Genomic DNA, 21514 nt, shown 5'->3' with positions numbered 1-21514 from the left:
ATTGTTATATCATTCACAGCCAGCAGTGTTGTAATGTTTATTAATAATATTGTTTTATCATTAGTAGCAGTAGTGTTATATTGTTTATTAATAATATTGTTATATCATTGATAGCCAGTAATGTTGTAATTTTAATAATACTATTTCTATATCATTGATAGCCAGTAGTTTTGTAATGTTTATTCATAATATTCTTATATCATTCATAGCCAGTAGTGTTGTAATGTTTATTAATAATATTGTTACATCATTTATAGCCAGTAGTGTTGTAATGTTTATTAATAACGTTGTTATATCATTGATCGCCAGTAGTGTTGTAATGTTTATTAATAATATTGTTATATCATTGATAGCCAGTAGTCTTGTAATGTTTATTAATAATATTTTTATATCATTGATAGCCAGTAGTCTTGTAATGGTTATTAATAATATTGTTATGTCATTGATAGCCAATAGTGTTGTAATGTTTATCAATAATATTGTTATATCTTTGACAGCCAGTAGTGTTGTATAGCTTATTAATAATATTGTTACATCTTTGATAGCCAGTACTGTTGTATTGCTTATTAATAATATTGTTACATCATTGATAGCCAGTAGTGTTGTAATGCTTATTAATATTATTTTTAAATCATTGATACCCAATAGTGTTCTTATGCTTCGTAATAATATTGTTATATCTTTGGTAGCCAATAGTCTTGTATTGTTTATTGATAATATTGTCACATCATTGATAACCAATAGTGTTGTAATGCTTGTTACTAATATTATTATATCATTGATAGCCAGTAGTGTTGTATTGTTTATTAATAATTTTGTTATATCATTGATAGCAAGGAGTGTTGCAGTGTTTTTTAATAATTTTGTTACATCATTGTTAGCCAGTAGTCTTGTATCGCTTATTAATAATATTATCACATCATTGATAGCCAGTGGTGTTGTATTGCTTATTAATAATATTGTTTCATCATTGATAGCCAGTTTTATTGTTATGCTTATTAATAATATTGTTAAATCACAGGTATCCGGTCGTGTTATAATGTTTATAATAATAATGATACATGATTGACAGCCAGTAATATTGTAATGTTTAATAATAATATTTTTATATCATTGATAGCCAGTAGTGTTGTGTTGCATATAAATAATATTCTTACATCATTGATTGCCGGTGTTGTTGTAATGCTTATTAATAATATTGTTAAATCATTGATAGTCAGGAGTGCTGTAATGCTTATTAATAATATTTTTATATCATTGATAGCCAGTGTTTTTATAATGCTTATTAATGATATTGTTAAATCATTCATAGTCAGTTGTGTTGTAATGCATATTAATAATATTTTTATATCATTGATAGCCATTAGTGTTGTAATGCTTATTAATAATTTTGTTAAATCATTAATAGCCAGTAGTGTTGTAATGCTTATTAATAATATTGTAACATCATTAATAGCCAGTAGTGTTGTATTGCTTATTAATAATTTTGTTACATCATTGATAGGCAGTAGTGTTGTAATGCTTATTATTAATATTTTTATATCATTGACAGCCAGTAGTGTTGTAATGCTTTTAAATAATATTCTTATATCATTGATAGCCTGTAGTGTTGGAATGTTTATTAATAATATTGTTATATCTTTCTTAGCCAGTAGTGTTGTAATGTTTTTAATAATATTCTTATATCATTAGCAGAGAGTAGTGTTGTAATGCTTATTAATAATATTGTTTTATCTTTAATAGCCGCTTATGTTGTAATGCTTATTAATAATATTGTTATATCATTGAGAGATAGTAGTCTTGTATCGCTTATTAATAATATTATTACATCATTGATAGCCAGTGGTGTTGTATTGCTTATTAATAATATTGTTTTATCATTGATAGCCAGGGTTGTTGTTATGCTTGTTAATAATATTGTTAAATCATTGGTATCCAGTCGTGTTATAATGTTTATTAATAATAATGTTACATGATTGGTAGCTAGTAATATTGTAATGTTTAATAATAATATTGTTACATCATTGATAGCCAGTAGTGTTGTAATGTTTATTAATAATATTGTTATATCATTGAGAGCCAGTTGTGTTGTAATATTTATTAATAATATTATTATATCATTCATAGCCAGTAGTGTTGTATTGTTTATTAATAATATTGTTATATCTTTGATAGCCAGTAGTGTTCTAAAGTTTATTAATAATATTGTTATATCCTTGATAGCCAGTAGTATTGTAATGTTTATTAATAATATTGTTATATCATTGAGAGCCAGTTGTGTTGTAATATTTATTAATAATATTATTATATCATTCCTAGCCAGTAGTGTTGTATTGTTTATTAATAATATTGTTATATCTTTGATAACCAGTAGTGTTGCAGTGTTTATTAATAATATTGTTATATCATTGATAGCCAGTAGTGTTGTAATGTTTATTAATAATATTGTTATATCATAGATAGCCAGTAGTTTTGTAATGCTTATTAATAATATTGTTATATCTTTGATAGCCAGTAGTGTTGTAATGTTTATTAATAATATTGTTAAATCATTGATAGCCAGTAGTGTTGTAATGTTTATTAATAATATTGTTACATCATTGATAGCCAGTAGTGTTGTGATATTTATTAATAATATTATTACATCATTGATAGCCAGTAGTGTTGTATCGTTTATTATTAATATTGTTACATCATTAAGGAAAGTTGTAATAATAATTTCATCATTTTGATAGCCAGTAGTGTTGTAATGCTTATAAATAATATTGTTAAATCATTGATAGCCAGTAGTGTTATAATGTTTATTAATAATATTGTTACATCATTGATAGCCAGTAGTATGTTAATGCTTATTAATAATATTGGTACATCATTGATAGCCAGTAGTGTTGTAATGCTTATTAATAATATTGTTACATCATTGATAGCCAGTAGTCTTTAATAATATTGTTTCATTGATTAATAATGTTTATTAATAATATATCATTGATAGCCAGTAAAGTTGTAATGTTTATTAATAATATTGTTATATCATTGATAGCCAGTAGTGTTGTAATGCTTATTAATAATATTGTTATCTCATTAGTAGCCATTAGTGTTGAAATGTTTATTAATAATACTGTTACATAATGGTTAGCCAGTAGTGTTGTATTGCTTATTAATAATATTGTTACATCATTGATAGCCAGTACTGTTGTAATGTTTATTCATAATATTATTACATGATTGACAGAAAGTAGTATTGTAATATTTATTAATAATATTGTTATATCATTGATAGCCAGTAGTGTTGTAATGTTTAATAATAATATTATTATATCATTAAGAGCCAGTAGTGTTGTATTTCTTATTAATAATATTTGTACATCATTGATAGCCAATGGTGTTCTATTGCTTATTAACAATATTGTTTCATTATTGATAGCCAGTGTTGTTGTTATGCTTATTAATAATATTGTTAAATCATCGGTATCCGGTCTTGTTATAATGTTTATTAATATTAATGTTACAGGATTGATAGCCAGTAATATTGTAATGTTTAATAATAATATTGTTAAATCATTAATAGCCAATAGTGTTGTAATGCTTATTAATAATATTGTTACATCATTGATAGCCAGTAGTGTTATATTGCTTATTAATAATATTGTTAAATCATTGATAGACAGTAGTGTTGTAATGCTTTTAAATAATATTTTTATATCATTGACAGCCTGTAATGTTGTAATGCTTTTAAGTAATATTTTTTATATCATTGACAGCCAGTAGTGTTGTATTTTTATTAATAATATTCTTGTATCATTGAAAGTCATTAGTGTTGTAATGCTTTTAAATAATATTGTTATATGATTGATAGCCAGTAGTGTTGTAATGTTTATTAATAATACTGTTATATCATTGAGAGCCATTAGTGTTGTAATATTTATTAATTATATTATTATATCATTCATAGCCAGTAGTGTTGTATTGTTTATTAATAATATTGTTAAATCTTAGTTATCCAGTGGTGTTGTAATGCTTTTAAAGAACATTGTTATATCATTGATAGCCAGTGTTGTTGTAATGCTTATTAATAATATTTTTATATCATTATAATGCTTCTTAATAATATTGTTATATCTTTGATAGCCAGTAGTGTTGTATTGTTTATTAATAATATTGTCACATCATTGATAGCCAGGAAAGATGTAATGTTTAATAATAATATTGTTATATATTTGTAGCCAGTAGTGTTGTAATGCTTATTAATAATATTGTTATATCATTGATAGCCAGTAGTGTTGTGATATTTATTAATAATATTATTATACCATTCATAGCCAGTAGTGTTGTATTGTTTATTAATAATATTGTTACATCAATGATAGCCAGGAAATTGTAATGTTTAATAATAATATTGTTATATTTTGATAGCCAGTAGTGTTGTAATGCTTATAAATAATATTGTTAAATCATTAATAGCTAGTAGTTTTGCATTGTTTATTAAAAATATTGTTACATCATTGTTAGCCAGTTGTCTTGTATCGCTTATTAATAATATTATTACATCATTGATAGCCAGTAGTGTTTTACTGCTTATTAATAATATTGTTTCATCATTGATAGCCAGTGTTGTTGTTATGCATAGTAATAATATTGTTAGATCATTGATAACCAGTAGTGTCATAATGTTTATTAATAATATTTTTATATCATTGATAGCCAGTGGCGTTGTAATGTTTATAAAAAATATTGTTACATCATTTATTGCCAGCAGTGTTTTAATTCTTATTAATAATATTGTTAAATCATTGATAGCCTGTAGTGTTTTTATGCTTATCAATAATATTTTTATATCATTCCAAGCCAGTTGTGTTGTGTTTTTTTTAATAATATTGTTGTATCATTGAAAGTCAGTGGTGTTGTAATGCTTTTTAATAATACTGTTATATCATTCATACCTAGTTGTGTTGTATTGTTTATTAATAATATTGTTTTATCATTGTTAGTCAGTAGTGTTGTAATGCTTATTAATAATATTGTTATATCATTGATAGCCAGTACTGTTGTATTGTTTATTAATAATATTGTTGTATCACTAAAAGTCAGTAGTGTTGTAATGCTTTTAAGTAATATTGTTATATGATTGATAGAAAGTAGTTTTGTAATGCTTATTAATAATATTTTTATGTCATTGATAGCCAGTAGTGTTGTAATGCTTACTTATAATATTATTATTATTAATATGCTTAATAATACTGTTAAATCATTGATAGTCAGTAGTGTTGTAATGCTTATTAATAATATTTTATATCATTGATAGCCATCAGTGTTGTAATGCTTTTTTAAAATATTGTTATATCATTAGTAGCCAGTAGTGTTGTAAGGTTTATTAATAATATTGTTATCTCATTAGTAGCCAGTAGTGTTGAAATGCTTTTTAATAATATTTTTATATAATTCACAGCCAGTAGTGTTGTAATGCTTTATAATAATATTGTTATATCATTGACAGCCAGCAGTGTTGTAATGTTTATTAATAATATTGTTTTATCATTGGTAGCAGTAGTGTTATATTGTTTATTAATAATATTGTTATATCATTGATAGCCAGTAATGTTGTAATTTTAATAATACTATTTTTATATCATTGATAACCAGTAGTTTTGTGTTGCTTATTAATAATATTGGTATATCATTGATAGCCAGTAGTGTTGTAATGTTTATTCATAATATTGTTATATCATTGATAGCCAGTAGTGTTGTAATGTTTATTGATAATATTGTTACATCATTTATAGCCAGTAGTGTTGTAATGTTTATTAATAACATTGTTAAATCATTGATCGCCAGTAGTGTTATAATGTTTATTAATAATATTGTTTTATCATTGATAGCCAGTAGTGTTGTAATGTTTATTAATAATATTGTTACATCATTGATAGCCAGTAGTCTTGTAATGTTTATTAACAATATTTTTATATCATTGATAGCCAGTAGTGTTGTAATGTTTATTAATAATATTGTCATGTCATTGATAGCCAGTAGTGTTGTAATGCTTCTTAATAATATTGTTATATCTTTGATAGCCAGTAGTGTTGTATTGTTTATTAATAATATTGTCACATCATTGATAGCCAGGAAAGTTGTAATGTTTAATAATAATATTGTTATATATTTGTAGCCAGTAGTGTTGTAATGCTTATTAATAATATTGTTATATCATTGATAGCCAGTAGTGTTGTATATGTTGTTGTATTAATAATATTGTTACATCATTGATAGCCAGTGAAATTGTAATGTTTAATAATAATATTGTTATATTTTGATAGCCAGTAGTGTTGTAATGCTTATAAATAATATTGTTAAATCATTAATAGCCAGTAGTGTTGCATTGTTTATTAAAAATATTGTTACATCATTGTTAGCCAGTTGTCTTGTATCGCTTATTAATAATATTATTACATCATTGATAGCCAGTAGTGTTTTATTATTAATAATATTGTTTCATCATTGATAGCCAGTGTTGTTGTTATGTAGTAATAATATTGTTAAATCATTGATAACCAGTAGTGTTATAATGTTTATTAATAATATTTTTATATCATTGATAGCCAGTAGTGTTGTAATGTTTATTAATAATATTGTTACATCATTTATAGCCAGTAGTGTTTTAATGTTATTAATAAAATCATTGATAGCCAGTAGTGTTTTTATGCTTATCAATAATATTTTTATATCATTCCAAGCCAGTAGTGTTGTAATGCTTATTAATAATATTGTTAAATCATTGATAGCCAGTGGTGTTGTAATGCTTTAATAATATTGTTACATCATTGTTAGCCAGTTGTGTTGTATTGTTTATTAATAATATTCTTACATCATTGTTAGCCAGTAGTGTTGTAATGCTTATTAATAATATTGTTTCATCATTGATAGCCAGTGTTGTTGTTATGCATAGTAATAATATTGTTATATCATTCATATCCAGTAGTGTTGTAAGGTTTATTAATAATATTGTTATCTCATTAGTAGCCAGTAGTGTTGAAATGCTTTTTAATAATATTTTTATATAATTCACAGCCAGTTGTGTTGTAATGCTTTATAATAATATTGTTATATCATTGATAGCCAGTAATGTTGTAATTTTAATAATACTATTTTTATATCATTGATGACCAGTAGTTTTGTGTGTTGCTTTGATTAGTGTTGTAATAATATTTGTTATATCATTGATAGCCAGTAGTGTTGTAATGTTTATTGATAATATTGTTACATCATTTATAGCCAGTAGTGTTGTAATGTTTATTAATAACATTGTTAAATCATTGATCGCCAGTAGTGTTATAATGTTTATTAATAATATTGTTTTATCATTGATAGCCAGTAGTGTTGTAATGTTTATAAATAATATTGTTACATCATTGATAGCCAGTTGTCTTGTAATGTTTATTAACAATATTTTTATATCATTGATAGCCAGTAGTGTTGTAATGTTTATTAATAATATTGTCATGTCATTGATAGCCAGTAGTGTTGTAATGATTATTAATAATATTGTTATATCTTTGATAGCCAGTAGTGTTGTAATGCTTGTAAATAATATTGTTAAATCAATGACAGCCAGTAGTGTTGCAGTGTTTATTAATAATATTGTTATATCATAGTTAGCAAGTGGTGTTGTAATGCTTTTAAATAACATTGTTATATCATAGGAGAGCCAGTAGTTTTATAATGCTTCTTAATAATATTGTTATATCTTTGATAGCCAGTTCTGTTGTATTTTTTATTAATAATATTGTTGTATCATTAAAAGTCAGTAGGGTTGTAATGCTTTTAAGTAATATTGTTATATGATTGATAGAAAGTAGTTTTGTAATGCTTATTAATAATATTTTTATGTCATTGATAGCCATCAGTGTTGTAATGCTTATAAATAATATTGTTATATCATTAGTAGCCAGTAGTGTTGTAATGTTTATCAATAATATGGTTATATCTTTGACAGCCAGTAGAGTTGTATTGCTTATTAATAATATTGTTACATCTTTGTTAGCCAGTAGTGTTGTTTTGCTAATTAATAATATTGGTACATTATTAATAGCCAGTAGTGTTGTAATGCTTATTAATAATATTTTTAAATCATTGATAGCCAATAGTGTTCTTACGCTTCGTAATAATATTGTTATAGCATTGATAGCAAGGAGTGTTGTAATGTTTATTAATAATATTGTTGTATCTATTAGAGCCAATAGTGTTGTAATGCTTATAAATCATATTGTTTAATCATTGATAGCCAAAAGTGTTGCAGTGTTTATTAATAATTTTGTTACATTATTGTTAACCAGTAGTCTTGTATCGCTTATTAATAATATTATTACATCATTGATAGCCAGTGGTGTTGTATTGCTTATTAATAATATTGTTTCATCATTGATAGCCAGTAGTGTTGTATTGATTATAAATAATATTGTTACATCATTGATTGCCAGTGTTGTTGTAATGCTTTTAAATAATATTTTTATATCATTGACAGCCAGTAGTGTTGTAATGCTTTTAAATAAAATTTTATATCATTGACAGCCAGTAGTGTGGTAATGCTTTATAATAATATTGTTATATCATTGACGGCCACTAGTGTTGTATTTTTATTAATAATATTCTTGTATCATTGAAAGACATTAGTGTTGTAATTCTTTTAATGATATTGTTATATCATTCATAGCTAGTTGTGTTGTATTGTTTATTAATAATATTGTTTTATCATTGTTAGCCAGTAGTGTTATAATGCTTTTAAATATTATTGTTAAATCAATGACAGCCAGTAGTGTTGCAGTGTTTATTAATAATATTTTTATATCATTGTTAGCCAGTGGTGTTGTAAAGCTTTTAAATAACATTGTTATATCATTGATAGCCAGCAGTTTTATAATGTTTCTTAATAATATTGTTATATCTTTGATAGCCAGTAGTGTTGTATTGTTTATTAATAATATTGTCACATCATTGATAGCCAGTAGTGTTGTGATATTTATTAATAATATTATTATATCATTCATATCCAGTAGTGTTGTATTGTTTATTAATAATATTGTTATATCAATGATAGCCAGGAAAGTTGTAATGTTTAATAATAATATTCTTATATCTTTCATAGCCAGTAGTGTTGTAATGCTTATAAATAATATTGTTAAATCATTGATAGCCAGTAGTGTTGCATTGTTTATTAAAAATATTGTTACATCTTTGTTAGACAGTAGTCTTGTATCGCTTATTAATAATATTATTACATCATTGATAGCCAGTAGTGTTTTACTGCTTATTAATAATATGGTTTCATCATTGATAGCCAGTGTTGTTGTTATGCATAGTAATAATATTGTTAAATCATTGATAACCAGTAGTGTTATAATGTTCATTAATAATATTTTTATATCATTGATAGCGAGTGGTGTTGTAATGTTTATAAAAAATATTGTTACATCATTGATAGCCAGCAGTGTTTTAATTCTTATTAATAATATTGTTAAATCATTGATAGCCTGTAGTGTTGTAATGCTTATAAATAATATTGTTAAATCATTGATAGCCTGTAGTCTTGTATCGCTTATTAATAATGTTATTACATCATTGATAGCCAGTAGTGTTTTATTGCTTATTAATAATATTGTTTCATCATTGATAGCCAGTGTTGTTGTTATGCTTACTAATAATATTGTTAAATCATTGATAACCAGTACTGTTATAATGTTTATTAATAATATTGTTATATCATTCATAGCCAGTTCTGTTGTATTTTTTATTAATAATATTGTTATATCTTTGATAGCCAGTAGTGTATGAATACTTTTAAATAATATTGTTATATCATTGATAGCCAATAGTGTACTTATGCTTCGTAATAATATTGTTATATCATTGGTAGCCAATAGTGTTGTATCGTTTATTAATAATATTGTTACATCATTCATAACCAATAGTGTTGTAATGCTTGTTAATAATATTATTATATCATTGAGAGCCAGTAGTCTTGTATCGCTTATTAATAATATTATTACATCATTGATAGCCAGTAGTGTTTTATTGCTTATAAATAATATTGTTACATCATTGATAGCCATTGTTGTTGTAATGCTTATTAATAACGTTGTTAAATCATTGATAGTCAGTAGTATTGTAATGCTGATTAATAATTTTTTTATATCATTGACAGCCTTTAGTCTTGTAATGCTTATTAGTAATATTGTTAAATCATTGATAGCCAGTAATGTTGTAATGCTTATTGATAATATTGTTAAATCATTAATAGCCAGTAGTGTTGTAATGCTTATTAATAATATTGTTACATCATTGATTGCCAGTGTTGTTGTAATGCTTATTAATAATATGGTTAAATCATTGATAGTCAGTAGTGTTGTAATGCTTATTAATAATATTTTATATCATTGACAGCCAGTAGTGTTGTAATGCTTTTTAAATAAAATTTTTATATCATTGACAGCCAGTAGTGTGGTAATGCTTTATAATAATATTGTTATATCATTGACGGCCACTAGTGTTGTATTGTTTATTAATAATATTGTTTTATCATTGCTAGCCAGTAGTGTTGTAATGCTTTTAAATAATATTGTTAAATCAATGACAGCCAGTAGTGTTGCAGTGTTTATTAATAATATTTTTATATCATAGTTAGCCAGTGGTGTTGTAATGCTTTTAAATAACATTGTTATATCATTGATAGTTAGCAGTTTTATAATGCTTCTTAATAATATTGTTATATCTTTAATAGCCAGTAGTGTTGTATTGTTTATTAATAATATTGTCACATCATTGAGAGCCAGTAGTGTTGTGATATTTATTAATAATATTATTATATCATTCATATCCAGTAGTGTTGTATTGTTTATTAATAATATTGTTATATCAATGATAGCCAGGAAAGTTGTAATGTTTAATAATAATATTGTTATATCTTTGATAGCCAATAGTGTTGTAATGCTTATAAATAATATTGTTAAATCATTGATAGCCAGTAGTGTTGCATTGTTTATTAATAATATTGTTACATCATTGTTAGCCTGTAGTCTTGTATCGCTTATTAATAATGTTATTACATCATTGATAGCCAGTAGTGTTTTACTGCTTATTAATAATATTGTTTCATCATTGATAGCCAGTGTTGTTGTTATGCTTACTAATAATATTGTTAAATCATTGATAACCAGTACTGTTATAATGTTTGTTAATAATAATGTTACATCATTGATAGCCAGTATTATGTTAATGTTTATTAATAATATTTTTATATCATTGATAGCCAGTGGTGTTGTATTGCTCATTAATAATATTTTTAAATCATTGATAGCCAGTAGTGTTTTTATGCTTATTAATAATATTGTTATATCATTCATAGCCAGTTCTGTTGTATTTTTTATTAATAATATTGTTGTATCATTGAAAGTCAGTGGTGATGTAATGCTTTTTAATAATACTGTTACATCATTCATACCTAGTTGTGTTGTATTGTTTATTAATAATATTGTTTTATCATTGTTTGCCAGTAGTGTTGTAATGCTTTTAAATAATATTGTTAAATCATTGATAGTTAGCAGTTTTATAATGCTTCTTAATAATATTGTTATATCTTTAATAGCCAGTAGTGTTGTATTGTTTATTAATAATATTGTCACATCATTGAGAGCCAGTAGTGTTGTGATATTTATTAATAATATTATTATATCATTCATATCCAGTAGTGTTGTATTGTTTATTAATAATATTGTTATATCAATGATAGCCAGGAAAGTTGTAATGTTTAATAATAATATTGTTATATCTTTGATAGCCAGTAGTGTTGTAATGCTTATAAATAATATTGTTAAATCATTGATAGCCAGTAGTGTTGCATTGTTTATTAATAATATTGTTACATCATTGTTAGCCTGTAGTCTTGTATCGCTTATTAATAATGTTATTACATCATTGATAGCCAGTAGTGTTTTACTGCTTATTAATAATATTGTTTCATCATTGATAGCCAGTGTTGTTGTTATGCTTACTAATAATATTGTTAAATCATTGATAACCAGTACTGTTATAATGTTTGTTAATAATAATGTTACATCATTGATAGCCAGTATTATGTTGTTTATTAATAATATTTTTATATCATTGATAGCCAGTAGTGTTGTAATTAATAATATTTTAAATCATTGATAGCCAGTAGTGTTTTTATGCTTATTAATAATATTGTTATATCATTCATAGCCAGTTCTGTTGTATTTTTTTATTAATAATATTGTTACATCATTGAAAGTCAGTGGTGATGTAATGCTTTTTTAATAATACTGTTACATCATTCATACCTAGTTGTGTTGTATTGTTTATTAATAATATTGTTTTATCATTGTTTGCCAGTAGTGTTGTAATGCTTTTAAATAATATTGTTAAATCAATGACAGCCAGTAGTGTTGCAGTGTTTATTAATAATATTTTTATATCATAGTTAGCCAGTGGTGTTGTAGTGCTTTTAAATAACATTGTTATATCATTGATAGTTAGCAGTTTTATAATGCTTCTTAATAATATTGTTATATCTTTAATAGCCAGTAGTGTTGTATTGTTTATTAATAATATTGTCACATCATTGATAGCCAGTAGTGTTGTGATATTTATTAATAATATTATTATATCATTCATATCCAGTAGTGTTGTATTGTTTATTATAATATTGTTATATCAATGATAGCCAGGAAAGTTGTAATGTTTAATAATAATATTGTTATATCTTTGATAGCCAGTAGTGTTGTAATGCTTATAAATAATATTGTTAAATCATTGATAGCCTGTAGTCTTGTATCGCTTATTAATAATGTTATTACATCATTGATAGCCAGTAGTGTTTTATTGCTTATTAATAATATTGTTTCATCATTGATAGCCAGTGTTGTTGTTATGCTTACTAATAATATTGTTAAATCATTGATAACCAGTACTGTTATAATGTTTGTTAATAATAATGTTACATCATTGATAGCCAGTTCTGTTGCATTGCTTATTAATAATATTGTTAAATCATTAATAGCCAGTAGTGTTTTTATGCTTATTAATAATATTGTTATATCATTCATAGCCAGTTCTGTTGTATTTTTTATTAATAATATTGTTGTATCATTGAAAGTAAGTAGTGTTGTAATGCTTTTTAATAATATTATTATATCATTGTTAATCAGTAGTGTTGTAATGCTTTTATATAATATTGTTATATCATTGATAGCCAGTAGTGTTGTAATATTTATCATTAATAGTATTATAACATTCATAGCCACTTATGTTGTAATGCTTATTAATAATATTATTAAATCATTTATAGCCAGTAGTGTTGTAATGTTTATTAATAATATTGTTATATCATTTATCGCCAGTAGTGTTGTAATGTTTATTAATAATATTGTTTTATCATTGGTAGCAGTAGTGTTATATTGTTTATTAATAATATTGTTATATCATTTATCGCCAGTAGTGTTGTAATGTTTATTAATAATAATGTTATATCATTGATAGCCAGTAATGTTGTAATTTATATCATTGATATACTTATAATAATATTGTTATATCATTGATAGCCAGTAGTGTTGTAATGTTTATTAATAATATTGTTACATCATTGATAGCCAGTAGTGTTGTAATGTTTATTAATAATATTGTTATATCATTGATAGCCAGTAGTGTTGTATATCATTGATAGCTTATGCTAATAATATTGTTACATCATTTATAGCCAGTAGTGTTGTAATGTTTATTAATAATATTGTTATATCATTCATAGCCAGTTCTGTTGTATTTTTTATTAATAATATTGTTATATCTTTGATAGCCAGTAGTGTATGAATACTTTTAAATAATATTGTTATATCATTGATAGCCAATAGTGTACTTATGCTTCGTAATAATATTGTTATATCATTGGTAGCCAATAGTGTTGTATCGTTTATTAATAATATTGTTACATCATTCATAACCAATAGTGTTGTAATGCTTGTTAATAACATTATTATATCATTGAGAGCCAGTAGTCTTGTATCGCTTATTAATAATATTATTACATCATTGATAGCCAGTAGTGTTTTATTGCTTATAAATAATATTGTTACATCATTGATAGCCATTGTTGTTGTAATGCTTATTAATAACGTTGTTAAATCATTGATAGTCAGTAGTATTGTAATGCTGATTAATAATTTTTTTATATCATTGACAGCCTTTAGTCTTGTAATGCTTATTAGTAATATTGTTAAATCATTGATAGCCAGTAATGTTGTAATGCTTATTGATAATATTGTTAAATCATTAATAGCCAGTAGTGTTGTAATGCTTATTAATAATATTGTTACATCATTGATTGCCAGTGTTGTTGTAATGCTTATTAATAATATGGTTAAATCATTGATAGTCAGTAGTGTTGTAATGCTTATTAATAATATTTTTATATCATTGACAGCCAGTAGTGTTGTAATGCTTTTAAATAAAATTTTTATATCATTGACAGCCAGTAGTGTGGTAATGCTTTATAATAATATTGTTATATCATTGACGGCCACTAGTGTTGTATTGTTTATTAATAATATTGTTTTATCATTGCTAGCCAGTAGTGTTGTAATGCTTTTAAATAATATTGTTAAATCAATGACAGCCAGTTGTGTTGCAGTGTTTATTAATAATATTTTTATATCATAGTTAGCCAGTGGTGTTGTAATGCTTTTAAATAACATTGTTATATCATTGATAGTTAGCAGTTTTATAATGCTTCTTAATAATATTGTTATATCTTTAATAGCCAGTAGTGTTGTATTGTTTATTAATAATATTGTCACATCATTGAGAGCCAGTAGTGTTGTGATATTTATTAATAATATTATTATATCATTCATATCCAGTAGTGTTGTATTGTTTATTAATAATATTGTTATATCAATGATAGCCAGGAAAGTTGTAATGTTTAATAATAATATTGTTATATCTTTGATAGCCAGTAGTGTTGTAATGCTTATAAATAATATTGTTAAATCATTGATAGCCAGTAGTGTTGCATTGTTTATTAATAATATTGTTACATCATTGTTAGCCTGTAGTCTTGTATCGCTTATTAATAATGTTATTACATCATTGATAGCCAGTAGTGTTTTACTGCTTATTAATAATATTGTTTCATCATTGATAGCCAGTGTTGTTGTTATGCTTACTAATAATATTGTTAAATCATTGATAACCAGTACTGTTATAATGTTTGTTAATAATAATGTTACATCATTGATAGCCAGTATTATGTTAATGTTTATTAATAATATTTTTATATCATTGATAGCCAGTGGTGTTGTATTGCTCATTAATAATATTTTTAAATCATTGATAGCCAGTAGTGTTTTTATGCTTATTAATAATATTGTTATATCATTCATAGCCAGTTCTGTTGTATTTTTTATTAATAATATTGTTGTATCATTGAAAGTCCGTTGTGTTGTAATGCTTTTAAATAATATTGTTATATGATTGATAGCCAATAGTGTTGTAATGCTTATTAATAATATTTTTATGTCATTGATAGCTATCAGTGTTGTAATGCTTATAAATAATATTTTTATATCATTAGTAGCCAGTAAAGTTGTAAGGTTTATTAATATTATTGTTATCTCATTAGTAGCAAGTAGTGTTGAAATGCTTTTTAATAATATTTTTATATTATTGACAGCCAGTAGTGTTGTAATGCTTTATAATAAAAATTGTTATGCCATTGACAGCCAGCAGTGTTGTAATGTTTATTAATAATATTGTTTTTTCATTGGTAGCAGAAGTGTTATATTGTTTATTAATAATATTGTTATATCATTTATCGCCAGTAGTGTTGTAATGTTTATTAATAATAATGTTATATCATTGATAGCCAGTAATGTTGTAATTTTAATAATACTATATTTATATCATTGATAGCCAGCTGTTTTGTATTGCTTATTATTAATATTGGTATATCATTGATAGCCAGTAGTGTTGTAATGTTTATTCATAATATTGTTATATTATTGATAACCAGTAGTGTTGTAATGTTTATTAATAATATTGTTACATCATTTATAGCCAGTAGTGTTGTAATGTTTATTAATAACATTGTTATATCATTGATAGCCAGTAGTGTTATAATGTTTATTAATAATATTGTTACATCATTGATAGCCAGTAGTCTTGTAATGTTTTTAATAATATTGTTACATCATTGATAGCCAGTAGTCTTGTAATGTTTTTTAATAATATTTTTATATCATTGATAGCCAGTAGTGTTGTAATGTTTATTAATAATATTTTTATATCATTGATAGCCAGTAGTGTTGTAATGTTTATCAATAATATTTTTAATCTTTGACAGCCAGTAGAGTTTTATTGCTTATTAATAATATTGTTATCTCTTTGTTAGCCAGTAGTGTTGTATTGCTAATTAATAATATTGTTATATTGATTGTTTAATGCATTAATCATTGATAGCCAGTAGTGTTGTAATATTTATTAATAATATTATTATATCATTCATATCCAGTAGTGTTGTATTGTTTATTAATAATATTGTTATATCAATGATAGCCAGGAAAGTTGTAATGTTTAATAATAATATTGTTATATCTTTGATAGCCAGTAGTGTTGTAATGCTTATAAATAATATTGTTAAATCATTGTTAGCCTGTAGTCTTGTATCGCTTATTAATAATGTTATTACATCATTGATAGCCAATAGTGTTTTACTGCTTATTAATAATATTGTTTCATCATTGATAGCCAGTGTTGTTGTTATGTTTACTAATAATATTGTTAAATCATTGATAACCAGTACTGTTATAATGTTTGTTAATAATAATGTTACATCATTGATAGCCAGTTCTGTTGCATTGCTTATTAATAATATTGTTAAATCATTAATAGCCAGTAGTGTTTTTATGCTTATTAATAATATTGTTATATCATTCATAGCCAGTTCTGTTGTATTTTTTATTAATAATATTGTTGTATCATTGAAAGTAAGTAGTGTTGTAATGCTTTTTAATAATATTATTATATCATTGTTAACCAGTAGTGTTGTAATGCTTTTATATAATATTGTTATATCATTGATAGCCAGTAGTGTTGTAATATTTATTATTAATAGTATTATACCATTTATAGCCACTTATGTGTTAATGCTTATTAATAATATTATTAAATCATTTATAGCCAGTAGTGTTGTAATGTTTATTAATAATATTGTTATATCATTCATAGCCAGTTCTGTTGTATTTTTTATTAATAATATTGTTATATCTTTGATAGCCAGTAGTGTTGTAATACTTTTAAATAATATTGTTATATCATTGATAGCCAATAGTGTACTTATGCTTCGTAATAATATTGTTATATCATTGGTAGCCAATAGTGTTGTATCGTTTATTAATAATATTGTTACATCATTCATAACCAATAGTGTTGTAATGCTTGTTAATAATATTATTATATCACTGAGAGCCAGTAGTCTTGTATCGCTTATTAATAATATTATTACATCATTGATAGCCAGTAGTGTTTTATTGTTTATAAATCATATATTGTTACATCATTGATAGCCATTGTTGTTGTAATGCTTATTAATAACGTTGTTAAATCATTGATAGCCATTAGTCTTGTAATGCTTATTAGTAATATTGTTAAATCATTGATAGCCAGTAATGTTGTAATGCTTATTGATAATATTGTTAAATCATTAATAGCCAGTAGTGTTGTAATGCTTATTAATAATATTGTTACATCTTTGATAGCCAGTAGTGTGGTATTGCTTATTAATAATTTTGTTACATCATTGATAGCCAGTAGTGTTGTAATGCTTATTAATAATATTGTTAAATCATTGATAGCCAGAATTTTGTAATGTTTATTAAAAATATTGTTAGAATATTTATACCCAGTAGTGTTGTAATGTTTACTAATAACATTGTTATATCATTGATCGCCAGTAGTGTTGTAATGTTTATTAATAATATTTTTATATCATTGATAGCCAGTAGTGTTGTAATGGTTATTAATAATATTGTTACATCATTGATAGCCAGTAGTCTTGTAATGTTTATTAATAATAGTTTTATATCATTGATAGCCAGTAGTGTTGTAATGTTTATCAATAATATTGTTATATCTTTGACAGCCAGTAGTGTTATATTGCTTATTAATAATATTCTTATATCATTAGCAGACAGTACTGTTGTAATGCTTATTAATAATATTGTTTTATATTTGATAGCCAGTAGTGTTGTATTGCTTATTAATAATATTGTTAAATCATTGATAACCAGTAGTGTTGTAATATATATAAATAATATTGTTATATCATTAATAGCCAGTTGTGTTGTAATGTTTATTAAAAATATTGTTATATGTTTGATCGCCAGTAATGTTCTAATGCTTCTTAATAATATTGTTATATTTTTGATAGCCTATAGTGTTGTTTTGTTTATTAAAAATATTGTCACATTATTGATAGCCAGTAGTGTTGTAATTGTTGTTAATAATATTATTATATTATTGATAGCCAGTAGTGTTGTATTGTTTATTAAAAGTATTGTTATATCATTGATAGCAAGAAGTGTTGTAATGTTTATTAACAATATTGTTGTATCTTTGATAACTAGTAGTGTTGTAATGCTTATAAATAACATTGTTAAATCATTGATAGCCAGTGTTTTTGTCATGCTTATTAATAATGTTGTTAATTCATTGATATCCAGTAGTTTTATAATGTTTATTAATAATAATGTTATATCATTGATAGCCAGTTCTTTTGTATTGCTCATTAATAATATTGTTATATCATTGATAGCAAGTAGTGTTGTAATGTTTATTAATAATATTGTTATATCATTGATAGCCAGTAGTGTTGTAATATTTATTAATAATATTGTTATATCATTGATAGCCAGTAGTGTTGTAATGTTTATTAATAATATTTTTATATTATTGTTAGCCAGTAGTGTTGTAATGCTTCTTAATAATATTGCTATATCATTGATAGCCAGTAGTGTTGTAATGCTTATTAATAATATTGTTATATCATTGATAGCCAGCAGTGTTGTAATGTTTATTAATAATATTGTTATATCATTGATAGCCAGTAGTGTTGTAATGCTTATTAATAATATTGTTATATCATTGGTAGCCAGTAATGTTGTAATGTTTAATAATAATAATATTACATCATTGATAGCCAGTAGTGTTGTAATGTTTGATAATGATATTGTTACATCATTGATATCCAGTAATGTTGCAATGTTTATTTATAATAATGTTTCATCATTGATAGCCAGTGTTGTATTACTGATTATTCTTCCAGTGTTGTATTGTTCTGGTTGTTATTGTATTATTTACCTTAGTATTCTGACCGATAGGTTTCTATTATAAGTAAACAACTTCTTATAATATTAAACTAATTTGTTTATTTCACAATCGACAATGCGATAGTTGATTTTTTTTTTTAAATCTCCTGCCTCTTCTTAGTGATGTGTGGGTATCTACTTGCCAGTGGTCAGGTAATTCCACACGGTACAATGACCGGAAAGTCGTGCAGCCACTAGCCAAGTTCAAAGAAAGTGGCTGTGAGACTATGGTCACGTGCTACGTTCAACGTCTGGCGGTTCTTACATCGCAGCCAAGAACAAGATCAGTCTCTACTACATGGAGGTCATGAGAACGTTCGAGCTCAAGGTCGGAACTTGCGTGCCTCTCGCGGCAACAGATTTGAAAAGAGAAATAACGTTTATCAAACCATGATTGTGGCTGTTATTCAGTCATATAATTATTTATATTATACACGTATTATTTTACGTATACGTACTTTACGTATAAGATAGGTTTGGGGGAACAAATAATTAACATTAAATTTGATTATAAAATAGTTTGTGTGTTTTTTTTTCGAATGATATCTCTTTTATCATATTGATTGACATTAGCTATCATGCGTTATTTCAATATATCAAACTTTTAATCCTGGTACATGTGTGAAGATAGTTAGAAGATTGTGTGTGTTAAATTTTTTCTTTGTTCCTTCTAATTCCACTTAGACAAAATAGTTTATTTGAAGCTCAGATACTGCCACAAGTAGCCTAGAAACAGTCCAGAAAACAGTCTTCTCACGCTACTGGTTATCACTGTTGGCGTTTGGCTCATTTCATTTTGCCTGGTGTCAATCACGCAAGAATAGGCGGAGCAATCGTGGGAATCCGAAAGTGATTCGATATTATTTGCTGTGTGATTTCGCGCGGGAACCAGACCGTTGTAACGACAAAACTTGAAATCTCCCCAGCGGCGAAGCTAGTGACTACAGACGTGGCAGTATTGTTGTAGAATACAGACGAAAAGGCTAGTGCGCGCTTTGCATTAAAACTAGACCTATGATGACTGTCAGATCTAACACCGAAACTGGAAGTACGTCTGTCGTTTCGAGCGAAGCGAACAGCAGGTGTGAGGCTCTCGGAACTAACCCGTCTTACCAAGAGATATTCCTGAAGGCCGTGCGGAACGGTGACACTGGTGAACTCCAGAGCATTCTTCAGCGCTGGGAAGGCTCTCTCAACGTGAACCTTTATGACCAGACAGGTCAAACGGCTCTCCACCAGTGCTGTATGAACGGTAATCTAGAGCTGGTGAAGTTACTGGTAAAATTCGGTGCTGACGCCAGACTGGCGAATAGAGACGGCTGGAGTGCTTTACACATAGCGGCGTACGGTGGACACAGGGACATAGCACTTTACCTTATAGCAAACACCCACAGGTAGGAGTAATCAGATTGTTCATTCTGTGATAGTCCCTCACCTGTTAACCGCAGCCAAGTTCCGAGTTTGTGGTTTAAAACAAGCGTCGGTTGTAGTGTTAAGACTGTGCCATGAAGGGTTAAATATGATAACGTGGTGTTATACGGTGTACGGGTTTCGTGTGCAGTATGTTTTGTATCTCAGTGTGATTTTATTTTACGGAGAGAGAGAGGGGTGTAAATGGATAATTTATTAATATGTATAAGTATTTTACTGAAACAGTGTAAAATATCGAGACATCCATCCGAGAAAAACCTTCTACCCTAAAGAAGCAACGTGTACTCATCCATATTCCGACACTAGGGCAGCACGTGAACAACAGTGGTGTGACTACAGCTACTGGGTCCGGTCGGACGTTTCAGTTACACTACGTTCGACGGTCTAGCGCGATGTTATTTATTAAAGACTACAGAATGTCCATTTAAAACATAACTTCTGTAATATAGCAGTAAAGTCAAGTAATAACCAAAGTTGTATGTTGTGATGTCATAACTAAGTCTTACAATAAATATTTCAGCCTCTGTTTTGTTGTGATAAAGTGTTGTACAACGTTTTCAGGGTGTTGTGACATAGCTAAAATGTATTATGTGTCGAACCACTCACGTTAAGCACTTCAAATAAACGGGCCATATGAGACCTAGATGTTGTAATTTATTTCTTTA

General features: G+C 25.9%; 1 protein-coding gene across 1 annotated transcript; it reads left to right on the top strand.

Moving 5' to 3' along the window:
* The first annotated feature begins 20064 nt into the window (after nucleotides 1-20064).
* Nucleotides 20065-21490, top strand: LOC143247815 (notch-regulated ankyrin repeat-containing protein-like). Its single transcript, XM_076496324.1, has one exon. The coding sequence runs from the start codon at nucleotides 20433-20435 to the stop codon at nucleotides 20814-20816; it is 384 nt and encodes a 127-aa protein (XP_076352439.1). The 5' UTR covers nucleotides 20065-20432; the 3' UTR covers nucleotides 20817-21490.
* The last annotated feature ends 24 nt before the right edge of the window (nucleotides 21491-21514 follow it).

Source organism: Tachypleus tridentatus, chromosome 3 (genome assembly GCF_004210375.1).
Source record: "Tachypleus tridentatus isolate NWPU-2018 chromosome 3, ASM421037v1, whole genome shotgun sequence".
NCBI lineage: Eukaryota > Metazoa > Arthropoda > Merostomata > Xiphosura > Limulidae > Tachypleus > Tachypleus tridentatus.
Note: the sequence above shows the minus strand (reverse complement) of the source record. Positions and strands in the feature narration are given on the sequence as shown.